We start from the raw sequence: 17,500 nt of genomic DNA, 5'->3' as shown, positions 1-17,500 counted from the left end.
GTAGTGTGTGTGTGTACATTAGTGTGTGTGTACATTAGTGTGTGTTGGTACCTTGCTGCGTGCTGCAGTCAGACAGGGGAGCCAGGATGATGGACAGTTCTGATTGGTTACTTGAGCTTTATTAGAAACACATCATGAATGAATGTGTGTTAGTGTTAAATATCACACACACAGTAAACGTGAGGCGCTTGAACACTACGTGTATATAACACGGTAAACGCCTCATTTCACGCCCTGAATTATTTCGTTAGCGTGTTAGCTGTGGTGTTACGTTCAGTCATTACTGGGTTATAAAGGTTCACCCTGAACTGACGGTGACTCACACACACGCACACACACACACAAACACACACGCGCACACACACACACACACACACAAAAACACGTTTTATTTTAAATAAAATATAAAGTGATTCTGTAAAAACACACAAAATAAAACTGATAGAAACACCAGTCACGTTTACATTCACATCTAGCAGAGAACAGTTTACAGCAATGTAGGTGTGTACAGTGTATATCAGTGTGTGTGTGTGTGTTGGTACTTACGCAGCCACAGTGAAGTGAGGAAAATGAGCAAAGGCAACATGGCCGCCAGGAAGAAGACTTGGCGCAAAAATAATCTCATCATAACACACACACACACACACACACAGTATTTAAACGTGTGTAGAGCTGTGTGTGTTTATGCTGTAGTACCGGCTGAATCAGTGTGAGCGTCTATTTAGTCTCTAATCTAAATGACCTTTGAACTACAGCACACTGTATCAACACCACACATACATGTCTGTGTGTGTGTTAGTATGTGTGTTTGTGTGTGTATCCACTTCCAGAAATGAAGAGACCACTCCACGTATGTTTTATTTCCACATCAAGTCGCTTCTTTTCTTCAGATTTTAAAGATTGTGGCTCATAAGAAGAAGCTGCAGCAGCAGATATTAAGAACAATAAAGATCCAGACCAGCAGGGGGCGACTCTCTCCTAAAACACTGGGCTAAAGTGCACGGCGAGGACGCTGGAAACAGGTTCCTAACACGACGCTGAAGTCACGTGTTAAAACCGTATATCTACTAAACTCATGGGAAAATCGGCTTCATTTTACGCAGCTGGTTTATCAAAAATCACAGATTTATAAAGTAAAGATTCTCGTTTCACCTCCGTTATTCACTCCCACTCATAAATGAAACGATAGAATAAATGAAGCTACGACACACAGCACAGCTACATTAATCGCTGAATATAAACCCAGAACATCCAGCGACAGTGCGAGGCTTCATGTTCTGTCTCTAATACCACAATTCTCCTCCGTGTGTTCACCCCCCACAGAGTCGGTTGTTAGTTTCCAGACTCAGTTACTCGAGTCGTGTTTTGGCTGCTTCACTCTTCCACATCCTGGACGTTCTGACTGAGCGATTGCTGACTGAATTGCTGTAGGATTGCTGGGATGCCTCATAGTGCAGATTAAACAGAAACCTGAGGAACTTAAACGCTGTGGGAATAAAAAACGTTAAATCACTAAACACAAACATTCACGTTTATATTCGACAGGAAAATCATTTCACGGCTGTGGAAAAAAAACGTAATATAACGTGTAAATAAATGTCTAAGTCTGTAAATGAGAAGATTACTGAGTTAAAATTCTTTATTATACTGAAACACAAAGATCAGAGCAGAAGTTTCAGATTTTTATTTCATTTATTGATATAAAATAATTAAATGTGAGTTTTTTATATAATAACATTTTTGTGCTGAAACAATCAGTGATTCTACAGTGAGGAGGTTCGGACGGACGGTAGCATTTCAGGTCGTGTCCTAAATCATCTGCAGGTTCTGAAACTCCGGAGGGTTTGAGCTCTCCAGGACTCACGGTCAGGAACCGTTACACAAGATCAGCCGGATCCTCTTATCTCTGAGACCTAATGTACACAATAACACACACACAAACACACCATTACAGAACACACACACACACACACACACCATTACAGAACACACACACACGCCATTACCAAACACACACACACACAAACACACGCCATTACCAAACACACACACACACACACACCATTACAGAACACACACACACGCCATTACCAAACACACACACACACACACACACACACCATTACAGAACACACACACACGCCATTACCAAACACCATTACAGAACACACACACACGCCATTACCAAACACACACACACACACACACCATTACAGAACACACACACACGCCATTACCAAACACACACACACACACACACACACACCATTACAGAACACACACACACGCCATTACCATTACAGAACACACACACACGCCATTACCAAACACCATTACAGAACACACACACACGCCATTACCAAACACCATTACAGAACACACACACACACACACACCATTACAGAACACACACACACGCCATTACCAAACACCATTACAGAACACACACACACGCCATTACCAAACACACACACACACACACACCATTACCAAACACACACACAAACACCATTACAGAACACACACGCACACACACACACCATTACAGAACACACACACACACGCCATTACCAAACACACACACAAACACCATTACAGAACACACACGCACACACACCATTACCAAACACACACACACACACACACACCATTACAGAACACACACACACACGCCATTACCAAACACACACACAAACACACACACAAACACCATTACAGAACACACACGCACACACACCATTACCAAACACACACACACACACACACACACACCATTACAGAACACACACGCACACACGCCCACACGCCATTACCAAACACACACACACACACACACCATTACAGAACACACACACACCATTACAGCACACACACACACACACACACACACACACCATTACAGAACACACACACACACACACACACCATTACAGAACACACACACACGCCATTACCAAACACACACACACACACACACACACACACACACCATTACAGAACACACACACACGCCATTACCAAACACACACACACGCCATTACCAAACACACACACACACACACACACACACACACACACACACACACACACACACACACACACACACACACACACACACCGGACTGTGATTCAGGATATCACCTCTAGAGGGCAAAACTAAATAAAATGAATGACATTACTGATGAAGTGAACAAGCCCCGCCCACACTCTTTAATCACAGCTTGTGCTGGGCTGGAGCGTGTACCCCTGCCGTATGGGCGTGGCCTCTACTACATTATACCGTATGTGCAGCTAAATAAAGAGCAGTATGACTGTAGACAGGGCGGGGCAGAGCTTCCACACTCCTCTTAGTTTGGCTTTTCATTAGACAGGCTCTGGCTTTTTGCTGCGTGCTGATTAGTGGAGGCAGAAGGAGGCGGGGACTCTGATTGGCTGGAGGCAGCATTCTAAAAAAGAAACATTAAAAGAATTAAAATAATTCCAGCACAAACACACAAATATATTAAATATCATTTTAAATATTCACATCATTATAAATCCAGAGTTAGAACGAATATTTGAGGCCGGGAGGTAAAACTGAGATCGTTTATTTATAAATGTTAATAAACATGGAAATAAAATCAGCACACAGAGAAACGTGGTGTTTAAATGTTAGATGTTTAAATGTAATGATTCGCGTAAATATCTGCTGCAACACATTCCAGAAGAGTTGGGACCGGGGTGGAAGCTCATCAAACAGCTCCAGTCGTTTAACTTCTCACCACCAGGATCAGATACACACGATTTTATTCACAAGTAAATAAACGATTCGTAAACGTGAGTGTTCGAGTGTGTGTGTGTGTGTGTAGTCTGTAGTGTGTACATATAGTTGATGTTAATTTGTGTGTGTGTGTGTGTGTGTTACTCACGGTGCGACCACGCCCACAGAACACTGTAGTGAGGCCTGTGTGTGTGTGTACAGGTTTCAGTGTGTGTGGTTTCTTCAACTCCATCACCAAAGCCGGACTCGCTAAACCCACTACACACACACACACACACACACACAAATAAACATCAACTATATATACAGACGACACACACACACACACCCCTAATAAACACCAACTATACACACACACACACACACTTACTGTGCAGGGTTTCAGATGAAGGTGAAGATGGATTGTTAGGAGATGATGGAGAAGAATCAGGACGATCAGACTAAAAAAAAGAACATTTACATTTAATTATAAATAATGTTTATAATTTAGTTCCGACAGTCCAACACCTGCTGCACTAGCAGTCAAAGGTTTCAGAACTCTATTTTATTTCTATGTTTTATAGATATAAACTCATAAACAACATTCACTAAATGAACTGATCACATCGTGTAAAAACGTACGTATAAACTCGCGTATAACTTACGATTATCTCCTCCATGATTCACAGATCTGCAGTGAGAGAAACACAATCACTTACACTGAACACCATAAACCCTCCAAATACACCATAAACATCAGGGTTTCCGCTTTATTTAAGCGACCCACATTTTGTTTAGGATTTTTACCGCCACCCAAGCAACACAAACCAAATGAAAACGGTGCTAATCTGGTCCCGTTGTGGTTTACAAAATGTAACGTGAAGCCTCCACATGGGGGCGTCCATGTACAAGTTCATTCTTTTATGTGCCTGTTAAAATGAGTTTATTTCATTATTATTTTTGTCTGCGACCCACCCCTACACCCTGTACACACTCAGATGTACAGTCGCTCCCCTGAACACACACACATCTCACTGTACAGGAAGTTTGGTGAATCTTTATTAATAAACTTTAATAATAATGTACAAACGTACCTGCGGTTTCCTGCTCAGTCGAACCATCATCCTGTACAAGACTGAAGCTCAGAACACACCCAACACACCCACACTTCATTCTCTGTTACACACACCGGGTCCTGCTGTGCTGTATTAATTATTTACCTGTTTATGATTCCAAAGTCCACGAGAGCAAAGAGAAACCAGTAATAAACACACACACACCACACACATGTACACAACACACACATGTACACAACACACACACACGTGTGGCAGTTGTAGCCTAGTGTTTAAGGTACTGGTCCAGTAATCAGAAGGTTGCCGGTTCAAGCCTCACCACTGCCAGGTTGCCACTGTTGGGTCCTTGAGCGAGGCCCTTAACCCTCAGTTGCTCAGACTGTCACAGTACTGTAAGTCACTTTGGATAAAATCGTCTGATAAATGCTGAAAATGTAAATGTACACAACACACACACACGTACACAACACACATACACAACACACACACACACACACGCATGTACACAACACACACACACGTACACAACACACATACACAACACACACACACGCATGTACACAACACACACACGCATGTACACAACACACACACACACGTACACAACACACATACACAACACACACACGCATGTACACAACACACACACACATACACAACACACATACACAACACACACACACGCATGTACACAACACACACACGTACACAACACACACACACGAATGTACACAACACACATATACACAACACAAATGTACACAACACACACACATGTACACAACACACACATGTACACAACACACACACGCATGTACACAACACACACACAACACAAATGTACACAACACACACACACATGTACACAACACACACACATGTACACAACACACACACACGCATGTACACAACACACATGTACACAACACACACACACACACACACACATGTACACAACACACACATGTACACAACACACACACGCATGTACACAACACACACACATACACAACACACACACATGTACACAACACACACACATGTACACAACACACACACATGTACACAACACACACACACACGCATGTACACAACACACACATATACACAACACGAATGTACACAACACACACACGTACACAACACACACGTACACAACACACACGTACACAACACACACGTACACAACACACACACACACGTACACAAGAAACATGTACACACCACACACACGCATGTACACAACACACATGTACACAACACACACATACACAACACAAATGTACACAACACACACACATGTACACAACACACACACACAACACAAATGTACACAATACACACACATACACAACACACACGCATGTACACAACACACACATGTACACAACACACACATGTACACAACACACACACACACATGTACACAACACACACATGTACACAACACACACACGCATGTACACAACACACACACACGCATGTACACAACACACATGTACACAACACACACACAACACAAATGTACACAACACACACACACACGTACACAACACACACACACATGTACACAACACACACGTACACAACACACACACGTACACAAGAAACATGTACACACCACACACACGCATGTACACAACACACACACATACACAACACAAATGTACACAACACACACACATGTACACAACACACACACATACACAACACAAATGTACACAATACACACACATGTACACCACACACACATGTACACAACACACATGTACACAACACACACGTACACAACACACACATGTACACACCACACACACGCATGTACACAACACACACACACACATGTACACAACACACACACACACACATGTACACAACACACACACGTACACAACACACATGTACACAACACACACATGCATGTACACAACACACACAATGTACACAACACACACACGCATGTACACAACACACACACATGTACACAACACATGTACACAACACACACGTACACAACACACACATGTACACACCACACACACGCATGTACACAACACACACACACACACACATGTACACAACACACACACGTACACAACACACATGTACACAACACACACACATGTACACAACACACACATGCATGTACACAACACACACAATGTACACAACACACACACAGCACACATGTACACAACACACACAATGTACACAACACACACAATGTACACACATGTACACAGCACACATGTACACAGCACACATGTACACAACACACACACACACGCATGTACACACACATACATGTACTACATGTATACTTATAACTGCTTTTTAATTCTCCATTAAACAGATCAAACAGATCAGCAGTGAAACGTTTATTTCTAATGTAAATAAAGCCAATAATTTAAAGCCTTCTGTACAAAGCTGAGCTCATTTCTACATTTAATACTGAAGTTTCAGTTTCTTTATTAATATTTGTATAAAATACATGAGAGATTTTATAAAACTAAATAAAGGCCCCGGAGGTAAAAACATCAAACATCTTAACATTTCAGAGAATTATTGCATTTCAGAAATACGCCTCAACACACCTGCAGAGGAGTGTTTAATCACAGTAACACACACACACACACACACACACACACACACATCACACACACACACATCACACACACACAGGCTGTTACGGATCCACAAACGAGACCATGATATAGCGGGTCCCCCTGGTGGTGGGCAGACCCTCGTGGAAGTGAGTGAGACGCCCCGGGTGCATCAGGGACCAGCCTTTCCTCGGAGCTTCAATTCTACAGTCGTAACGTAAAAACCTGCAGCCACCGCCCTGGAACACACACACACACACACAATCACAATCAGTGTCATTAGAGCTGGAAGCTGTTACACTTATAATCCCAAAAGTAAAAAAAATCTTATAAACATTTAGAACTTGCTGCTGTTCCTAGTGTGTTTTTATATTGTTGCTATGTTGTTGCTAGGTGACTGCCATAGTATAGAGGTATTGAAGTGTTGTCCACATACATTTGGTCATATGTTATATATTATAAACATCTAACACACCATCAGAAACTGGCAGTGTTGTGCGTGTGTATACCTCGTAGTCCTTCCCTTTGCTGTTGAGAGCGATGTTGATGGTAAACGTTGAGGAGTCGTGGTGCGGGCGGAGCGCCGGCTGCTCATCAGGACGATAACGAACCACAAAGTTCATTATTGCTTTAGCCTAACACACACACACACACACACACACACACATTACTTAAGTAGCATGCAGTTTGTATGTTTGTGGAATGAGGTTAAGGTGGAGGGGTTAGGCTTAGGTGTGATGTGGTAAAGGTGTGTGTGTGAGGGGGTACCTTGGGGTAATACCCGGGGTACAGTTTTTCGGTGACCGGTGCGATGAACTCCTTCAGGATTTTGAGCCACTCCTTCTCAAATCCAATCTGATTCATGTGAATATCAACAGTAGGAACGTTTTCATAACCTCCAGTTAACCTTTCATCCTGCACACACACACACACACACACACAATAAACACACATACATTAAATACACACACAAAGCACTGATATAAGCATTAAAAAGTCTCATTAATAAACGTCCCAACACAAACACAATTAAGTATTAGCTCATTATGAGGACCTACTTTGGGCTGTTAGTAAATAGTGGGGAGTTACACCTCACCCACAGTGCTCACGTCCCCACAGTGCTCGAGGTCCCCACAGTGCTCGAGGTCCCCACAGTGCTCGAGGTCCCCACAGTGCTCACGTCCCCACAGTGCTCGAGGTCCCCACAGTGCTCGAGGTCCCCACAGTGCTCACGTCCCCACAGTGCTCACGTCCCCACAGTGCTCGAGGTCCCCACAGTGCTCACGTCCTCACAGTGCTCAAGGTCCCCACAGTGCTCACGTCCCCACAGTGCTCACGTCCCCACAGTGCTCGAGGTCCCCACAGTGCTCACGTCCTCACAGTGCTCAAGGTCCCCACAGTGCTCACGTCCCCACAGTGCTCACGTCCCCACAGTGCTCGAGGTCCCCACAGTGCTCGAGGTCCCCACAGTGCTCACGTCCCCACAGTGCTCGAGGTCCCCACAGTGCTCGAGGTCCCCACAGTGCTCGAGGTCCCCACAGTGCTCACGTCCCCACAGTGCTCACGTCCCCACAGTGCTCGAGGTCCCCACAGTGCTCACGTCCCCACAGTGCTCACGTCCCCACAGTGCTCGAGGTCCCCACAGTGCTCACGTCCCCACAGTGCTCGAGGTCCCCACAGTGCTCACGTCCCCACAGTGCTCACTTCCCCACAGTGCTCGAGGTCCCCACAGTGCTCGAGGTCCCCAGTGCTCACGTCCCCACAGTGCTCACGTCCCCACAGTGCTCGAGGTCCCCACAGTGCTCATGTCCCCACAGTGCTCGCGTCCCCACAGTGCTCGAGGTCTCCACAGTGCTCATGTCCTCACAGTGCTCAAGGTCCCCACAGTGCTCGAGGTCCCCACAGTGCTCGAAGTCCCCACAGTGCTCACGTCCCCACAGTGCTCGAGGTCCCCACAGTGCTCACGTCCCCACAGTGCTCGAGGTCCCCACTATGCACTGTTATTTTTATCACACTTTAGCACACAGCGGGGACGTTAGCGTGGCGAGATCGGTAGTGTATAGTTGTAACGTTGGTGTATAAATAGTGATAAGTTGGATATTTAAAGCAGTTGTCTGACGCACCTTGTGTTTCCCGCCGCTCCACTGGCCGAAATCCTCCACGGTTTCAATCAGAGTGTCACACATTTCAATGGAGAAGACTGGGAACCAGTAAACATCAGGACACGGCTGCTCCACCACGCTCACACCCTCCTCAAAGATCTGAGAGTAATTTTCATGGATGTACTTCTCTTTCCAGTCCTGCAAACACACACACACACACACACCAGCCACACTCTTCAGTACAGGTGCACTTGTCAGATTCTATTTATTTCTAGTGATTAACCGGCACTTCAATAGAAACAGACGCACCTGACACACATCTACACACTACACACTAACTACACACCAACATCTCTACTACACACCATTATACACTGACGTCTCCACTCTACAGACGTGCACACACACCCTCATGCACTTATATAAGTGTGTGTGTGTGTTTACCACAGGGTTGTCAAATATCTGCCACATGTCAGGATGGAGCCGACTGGTGTTGTAGTTTTTGGTGGCGATCAGTCGGCCAAACTCGTCTCTGTTGGACAAAAACATTAACACACCCTGCACACACACACACACACACACACAAATGAGATCAGTTTTTTTTTTTTAATGTACCTCTTTTAAAGCAGATAAATAAAACCAGATCAGTACTTGAAACTGTGGCCAAAGAAAGAATAAACACTCAATTTTTATGGTTGCTATGGTGTTTCATGTGGTTATTAGGGCATGAGATTAAATACTTTTAGTAGGTGTCGTATGTGGCAATAATGGGGTTTCCTGTGGTTTCTATGTTATTATATGTGTTTGCCAGGGTATCGTTATGGCAACCCAAGTGGTTGCTCGGGTTTAGGCTTAGTTGTGTGAATGTGTGTATGTAAGTGTGTATGTATAATTGCAGTGTGTGTGTCTATGAGTTTAAGTAATGTCTGTGAGTGTGTGTATAATGTCTGTGTGAGAGTGTGTGATTACTGTGTGTTTGTATATATGTGAGAGTGTGTATGTGAGAGTGTGTATACACACACACATACACCTGAACACACCTGGTCCCGGACCACCCTGCAGAACACCATGTCCTGATCCTCTCCGTCCTGCTGATACAGGGACACGTGGGACAGCTGGGTGCGGAGAACATCCCCCCGAATCAGGTACACCTGAGTGATATAGGGAACGTTCCACACCCCCCTGACGGAGAACAAAAACAGAAGGTTATGAAGAAACATACGCACACACACACACACACACACACAGACACACACACAGACACACACACAGACACACACACAGACACACACACACTCTCACACACACAGAGGTGAACTCACACTCGTTTTCCCTGGACGATGTCGATGTAATCCTCAGAGCGAGAGTAGAACCCATCTGGACTCAGAGCTCCCCAAAAATTCGACCAGAGCTTTCCATGACGAGACAGCATGGGGGCGATGATGGACCTGAAGGACGAGCAGAGCAAATTAAACGCTGGACCAGGACCAAAATCTTAAAATCAATCAACATAAAAAAGTCAAAAACACACAAGAGCAGAAACAGTTCAGGGCTCAGGGGAACTGTGGGAGTCTCGGTGTGCGTCTTCTGTCTTTGGTCTCAGTGGGTAGTGTTGCCCTGGGGTTTGGGGTTTACCCTGGGGTTCAGGAGGGTTCGGGGAGGGGTGTTTTGGGGTGTTGTGGGGTTATAGGGTTGTGGTTATGTTGAAGTGTGAGTGTGCTTTTGTACTTGTTCTCTTCTATGAGGATGCGCAGTGTATCAGGGTTTATCAGAGCCACATCAGCATCCATACTGAAGTAATAACCACAGGAGGGATCAGTCCTACACATCTCCCTATAACACACACACACACAGTTTATTTTACATTATCATTACAGTAAAACATAAGATCAAGAGAAGAATGTTTGTGTATCATTGTGTGTGTGTGTGTGTGTGTGTGTGTGTGTCGTACACTGCCATGGTTCTGGCCTGGTCTTGTTGTAGGTTCTCCTCTGGTCCGACGATACGAGCGTCTGGGAACAGAGAGCTGTGCTGATTCCAGAACCGCTGCACATGCTGCTCATGATACACCACCTACACACCAAAACACCCTTCAGTCGTGTACACTCAGAAACTGTGTGTGTGTGTGTGTGTGTGTGTGTGGACGCCCTGGTGAAAAACAGCAGACTTAAGTATTGTAATCTTTAATATACCACAGCGCACTGTAGTGTATTAATGTCACACTGATGTTCAATACACTTAATGAGTACTAAAATAAAACAACTACTTTAGAACTTATTATACTTTAGCTGTTCAACAATAATATACAATTTAGTCTTTCACTGTAATAACTGTACTAAACTGTACTAAACATTGGGACTACATTAAGTATTTTATATTTTATTTAAGTATACTACTGCATGTGTATTTAACTCCATGTTTCATACATACACAAAGTAAAGTTAAAGCATTTAATCAGTGTTCCAAGTGAACTATTTACAAATATTTTAATCACACACTGACGTCCATTTGTTGTTTTTCTTGCATGTAGGAATCATAATCAATCAGCAGGGGGCATACGTTTTACTGTAATTATGAGGCTGTAGCAACATTTTAACAGAGTTAGAGATGTTAGTTCTGATGTTAGCATGTTTTACCAGGTAAAGATTGTGTGTTAAGATTCCTTTTCAAATGATTTTAGAAATGTAAAGATTTAAACCAGTTATTAAAATCTGCTTTAATTAGCAAATCCAGTTGATTTGTTTAGCATTATTGTGAGCTGTAGTCACTTAAAAATGCACGTGAGTATGTGTGTATGTACGTTGTTGTGTATGAACAGTCGTAAACATGTGTGTGTATACTGTTGTTGTGTATGAACAGTCGTAAGCGTGTGTACATTGTTGTGTATAAACAGTCGTAAGTGTATGTGTGTACGTTGTTGTGTATGAACAGTCATAAGTGTGTGTATGTATTGTTGTGTATAAATAGTCGTGTGTGTGTGTATGTACGTTGTTGTGTATGAATAGTCGTAAGCGTGTGTGTATGTACATTGTTGTTGTGTATGAACAGTCGTAAGCATGTGTGTGTATGTATGTTGTTGTGTATGAACAGTCGTAAGCATGTGTGTGTATGTTGTGTATGAACAGTCGTAAGCATGTATGTATGTTGTGTATAAACAGTCATAAGCGTGTGTGTGGGTGTGTGTACGTATGTTGTTGTGTATGAACAGTTGTGTGTGTATGTACTTTGTTGTGTATGAACAGTCAGAAGCGTGTGTGTGCACGTACGTTGATGTGTATGAAGTCAGAAATGTGTGTATGTACGTTGTTGTGTATAAACAGTCGTAAGCATGTGTGTGCGTACGTATGTTGTTGTGTGTGTGCGTACGTTGTTGTTGTGTATGAACAGTCGTAAGCGTGTATGTATGTTGTGTATAAACAGTCGTAAGCGTGTGTGTGGGTGTGTGTACGTATGTTGTTGTGTATGAACAGTTGTGTGTGTGTATGTACTTTGTTGTGTATGAACAGTCGTAAGCGTGTATGTATGTTGTGTATACAGTCGTAAGCGTATGTGTGGGTGTGTGTACATATGTTGTTGTGTATGAACAGTTGTGTGTGTGTATGTACTTTGTTGTGTATGAACAGTCAGAAGCGTGTGTGCACGTACGTTGATGTGTATGAAGTCAGAAATGTGTGTATGTACGTTGTTGTGTATAAACAGTCGTAAGCATGTGTGTGCGTACGTTGTTGTTGTGTATGAACAGTCAAAAGCCTGTGTGTGTGGGTGTGTGTGTACGTATGTTGTTGTGTATGAACAGTCGTAAGCGTGTGTGTGGGGATGTGTATGTACGTTGTTGTGTATAAACAGTCGTAAGCATGTGTGTGTACATACAGTGTATCACAAAAGTGAGTACACCCCTCACATTTCTGCAGATATTTAAGTATATCTTTTCATGGGACAACACTGACAAAATGACACTTTGACACAATGAAAAGTAGTCTGTGTGCAGCTTATATAACAGTGTAAATTTATTCTTCCCTCAAAATAACTCAATATACAGCCATTAATGTCTAAACCACTGGCAACAAAAGTGAGTACACCCCTTAGTGAAAGTTCCTGAAGTGTCAATATTTTGTGTGGCCACCATTATTTCCCAGAACTGCCTTAACTCTCCTGGGCATGGAGTTTACCAGAGCTTCACAGGTTGCCACTGGAATGCTTTTCCACTCCTCCATGACGACATCACGGAGCTGGCGGATATTCGAGACTTTGCGCTCCTCCACCTTCCGCTTGAGGATGCCCCAAAGATGTTCTATTGGGTTTAGGTCTGGAGACATGCTTGGCCAGTCCATCACCTTTACCCTCAGCCTCTTCAATAAAGCAGTGGTCGTCTTAGAGGTGTGTTTGGGGTCATTATCATGCTGGAACACTGCCCTGCGACCCAGTTTCCGGAGGGAGGGGATCATGCTCTGCTTCAGTATTTCACAGTACATATTGGAGTTCATGTGTCCCTCAATGAAATGTAACTCCCTAACACCTGCTGCACTCATGCAGCCCCAGACCATGGCATTCCCACCACCATGCTTGACTGTAGGCATGACACACTTATCTTTGTACTTCTCACCTGATTGCCACCACACATGCTTGAGACCATCTGAACCAAACAAATTAATCTTGGTCTCATCAGACCATAGGACATGGTTCCAGTAATCCATGTCCTTTGTTGACATGTCTTCAGCAAACTGTTTGCGGGCTTTCTTGTGTAAAGACTTCAGAAGAGGCTTCCTTCTGGGGTGACAGCCATGCAGACCAATTTGATGTAGTGTGCGGCGTATGGTCTGAGCACTGACAGGCTGACCCCCCACCTTTTCAATCTCTGCAGCAATGCTGACAGCACTCCTGCACCTATCTTTCAAAGACAGCAGTTGGATGTGACGCTGAGCACGTGCACTCAGCTTCTTTGGACGACCGACGCGAGGTCTGTTCTGAGTGGACCCTGCTCTTTTAAAACGCTGGATGATCTTGGCCACTGTGCTGCAGCTCAGTTTCAGGGTGTTGGCAATCTTCTTGTAGCCTTGGCCATCTTCATGTAGCGCAACAATTCGTCTTTTAAGATCCTCAGAGAGTTCTTTGCCATGAGGTGCCATGTTGGAACTTTCAGTGACCAGTATGAGAGAGTGTGAGAGCTGTACTACTAAATTGAACACACCTGCTCCCTATGCATACCTGAGACCTAGTAACACTAACAAATCACATGACATTTTGGAGGGAAAATGACAAGCAGTGCTCAATTTGGACATTTAGGGGTGTAGTCTCTTAGGGGTGTACTCACTTTTGTTGCCGGTGGTTTAGACATTAATGGCTGTATTTTGAGTTATTTTGAGGGAAGAATAAATTTACACTGTTATATAAGCTGCACACAGACTACTTTTCATTGTGTCAAATTTTCATTTTGTCAGTGTTGTCCCATGAAAAGATATACTTAAATATCTGCAGAAATGTGAGGGGTGTACTCACTTTTGTGATACACTGTATGTTGTTGTGTATAAACAGTCGTAAGCGTGTGTGTGGGTGTGTGTGTACGTACGTTGTTGTGTATGAATAGTCGTAAGCGTGTGTGTGGGTAGTTCATTGTTGTTAGGCGGTGCAGGAACTCTTCGATGAACGGTGTACGTTGTTGGATAAACAGAGCGACGAGAACCTTCGGCATTTCCTCATCCTGTAAATAAAAATAAAACATGGACGATGATGCGCTGGTTGGTGTGAGAGGCGGATCGATGTGAAATTTGATGATCGCGCACAGTGGAAATGCTCCCGGCCACCAGGGGGCACCAAATCATTAACATCAATACTCACCGGTACATCGTTCAGGTACAGCAAATCATCATCACATATACCACACCCACTCTCATACGTCCACGCTGTGGGGACGTAATTACCCAGATAATTCAACTGTAGCTACACACACACACACACACACACACACACACACACACACACACACACACACACAGCAAAACAGAAGACACAGTGTTACTACAGTGTTAGTACAGTAGATTATGCAATAACAGATTTAGACCCTTTCTCTCTCAGTGCATTTACTGTTAAACCTCTAACCCCTCTGTCTGATCACAGCCAAATTACTGTGTTCATCAAAAAGACAGAAACTAACCCCACCACACACACACGGCCCAGTAAGCTGTACAACATCTCCAGATCCTACAGATGGGCCGAGAACAGCGCAGAGGAGTTCCAGAAAGCAATTAGCAGCACAGAAATCCAAATTAGCTTAGATAACTTTCTGGACACTGCGTACATTCACAGTAAAGAAGGAGTAAATCAGGCAGTTAAAAATATTAATCAGATCTTTAAAAATACAGCAAATAAAGCTCAATTAAAAACTAAATCTAAATCAAAACCTAAATCTACAAAATATGACAGCTGGTTCGACAAAGACTGTCAAATGTTAAGAACAGAACTCCGTAAAATATCAAACCAAAAACACAGAGACCCAAACAACAGTAACACACGACTTCTTTACTGTGAAACCCTCAAACAATATAAACGTACACTCAGAACCAAAAAAGCTCAGTACACCCAAAAACAACTAACAATTATTGAACAATCAATCAACACACATCAATTCTGGGACAATTGGAACAAATTAAAACATAGAGAACAGGAAGAATTGGCCATTCAGGATGGGGATATCTGGACAACCCATTTCCAATCACTCTTTAAAAATGTAGAATTAGATTCAAATCCTGAACAAAATCAAATTATTAGTAAGTTAGAGGAACTGGAACAGGCTGTTAAAAACCACCAGAATCCTCTAGACTCTCTCATTACTGAGCAGGAACTTAAAGACAACATTAAAAAACTAAAAACAAAGAAATCATCAGGACCTGACGGGATCCTGAATGAAATGATCAAACACAGCAGCTCCAAATTTCACCTGGCGATGTTAAAAGTCTTTAACCTGGTTCTGAGTGTCGGTTCCTTCCCTGAAATCTGGAATCAAGGTCTCATAACACCCATCTACAAAAGTGGAGATAAATTCCACCCTAATAATTACCGGGGCATCTGTGTGAGCAGTAACCTGGGGAAGTTATTCTGTAGTATCATTAACTCACGATTATTACACTTCCTTACCCAACACAACGTCCTGAGTAAAAGTCAGATTGGTTTTCTACCAAATTACCGCACTACCGATCATATTTACACCCTACACACCCTGATCCAAAAATATGTAGTTCAAAATAACTCTAAAATATTTGCATGTTTTATTGATTTAAAAAAAGCTTTTGATTCCATTTGGCATGAAGGATTGTTTTATAAAATGTTAGAGAGTGGTGTAGGGGGTAAAACATACGATCTTATTAAATCCATGTACACAGAAAACCAGTGTGGAATAAGAATCGGCAGTAAGAGAAACATCTCATCTCTCAGGAGCGTGGAGTGAGACAGGGCTGCTGTTTAAGTCCAACTCTATTTAACATCTATATTAATGAATTGGCCTCCATGTTAGAGCACTCAGCCACGCCCGGTCTCACTCTACACGACTCCGAGATTAAACTCCTGCTGTATGCAGATGATCTGGTCCTGCTGTCCCCCAGCGCTCAGGGTCTCCAGCACAAACTGGACCTGCTGCAGCAATACTGTCAGACCTGGGCCCTGACCGTCAACCTCAAAAAGACCAAAATTATGACCTTCCAGAAAAGAGCCAGATCTCAGGGAACCAAACACACATATAAATTAGGACACCATGAAATTGAGCACACTAAAGATTATACTTACCTCGGACTAAACATCAGTTCCACAGGAAACTTTAACCCGGCAGTAAATGAACTGAGAGAAAAAGCTTGCAGGGCGTCGACGCCATAAAACGTCAAACATTCGTAGAAATTCCGATTCGAATTTGGCTTAACATTTTTGAATCAATAATTGAAGCGATTGCTCTATATGGCAGTGAAGTTTGGGGTTCACTTACACACCATCAAT

The 17,500-nt window shown here is 43.3% G+C and overlaps 2 protein-coding genes and 1 long non-coding RNA gene across 5 annotated transcripts in view; all 3 read right to left on the bottom strand.

Annotated features, from left to right (window-relative positions):
- gltpd2a (glycolipid transfer protein domain containing 2a) overlaps nucleotides 1-682 on the bottom strand; it is a gene marked incomplete at its 5' end in the record, with an annotated part of 3,790 nt that extends 3,108 nt beyond the window's left edge. The window contains 2 exons of the mRNA XM_063015032.1: nucleotides 52-116; nucleotides 547-682. Of these exons, the coding sequence (XP_062871102.1) occupies nucleotides 52-116; nucleotides 547-682 (201 nt within the window). The remainder of the gene's footprint in view (nucleotides 1-51; nucleotides 117-546) is intronic.
- Nucleotides 683-1,669: 987 nt separating this feature from the next.
- LOC134333709 (uncharacterized) lies at nucleotides 1,670-4,951 on the bottom strand. 2 transcript variants are annotated; one of them, XR_010015404.1, is made up of 6 exons: nucleotides 4,834-4,951; nucleotides 4,405-4,430; nucleotides 4,131-4,200; nucleotides 3,909-4,018; nucleotides 3,180-3,446; nucleotides 1,670-1,913 (listed from the first exon to the last, which is right to left on the bottom strand). It is a non-coding gene; the product is annotated as an uncharacterized LOC134333709 (long non-coding RNA). The 2 variants fall into 2 exon arrangements; XR_010015405.1 differs by having other exon boundaries at nucleotides 3,281-3,446.
- Nucleotides 4,952-7,180: 2,229 nt separating this feature from the next.
- plod3 (procollagen-lysine, 2-oxoglutarate 5-dioxygenase 3) overlaps nucleotides 7,181-17,500 on the bottom strand; it is a 34,182-nt gene continuing 23,862 nt past the window's right edge. The window contains exons 8-18 of one of the 2 annotated variants that reach the window (XM_063014901.1): nucleotides 15,356-15,457; nucleotides 15,087-15,218; nucleotides 11,472-11,593; nucleotides 11,249-11,353; nucleotides 10,843-10,968; nucleotides 10,561-10,702; nucleotides 9,965-10,078; nucleotides 9,542-9,718; nucleotides 8,187-8,333; nucleotides 7,928-8,053; nucleotides 7,181-7,657 (exon numbers count right to left, since the gene is read on the bottom strand). In XM_063014901.1, coding sequence (XP_062870971.1) covers nucleotides 7,502-7,657; nucleotides 7,928-8,053; nucleotides 8,187-8,333; nucleotides 9,542-9,718; nucleotides 9,965-10,078; nucleotides 10,561-10,702; nucleotides 10,843-10,968; nucleotides 11,249-11,353; nucleotides 11,472-11,593; nucleotides 15,087-15,218; nucleotides 15,356-15,457 — 1,449 coding nt within the window. In that variant the 3' untranslated portion in view covers nucleotides 7,181-7,501. The remainder of the gene's footprint in view (nucleotides 7,658-7,927; nucleotides 8,054-8,186; nucleotides 8,334-9,541; nucleotides 9,719-9,964; nucleotides 10,079-10,560; nucleotides 10,703-10,842; nucleotides 10,969-11,248; nucleotides 11,354-11,471; nucleotides 11,594-15,086; nucleotides 15,219-15,355; nucleotides 15,458-17,500) is intronic. The other variant, XM_063014903.1, reaches the window with a different exon arrangement.

Source organism: Trichomycterus rosablanca, chromosome 19 (assembly GCF_030014385.1).
Source record: "Trichomycterus rosablanca isolate fTriRos1 chromosome 19, fTriRos1.hap1, whole genome shotgun sequence".
NCBI classification, from domain to species: Eukaryota; Metazoa; Chordata; class Actinopteri; order Siluriformes; family Trichomycteridae; genus Trichomycterus; species Trichomycterus rosablanca.
This window is presented reverse-complemented; position numbering and strand designations above follow the sequence as displayed.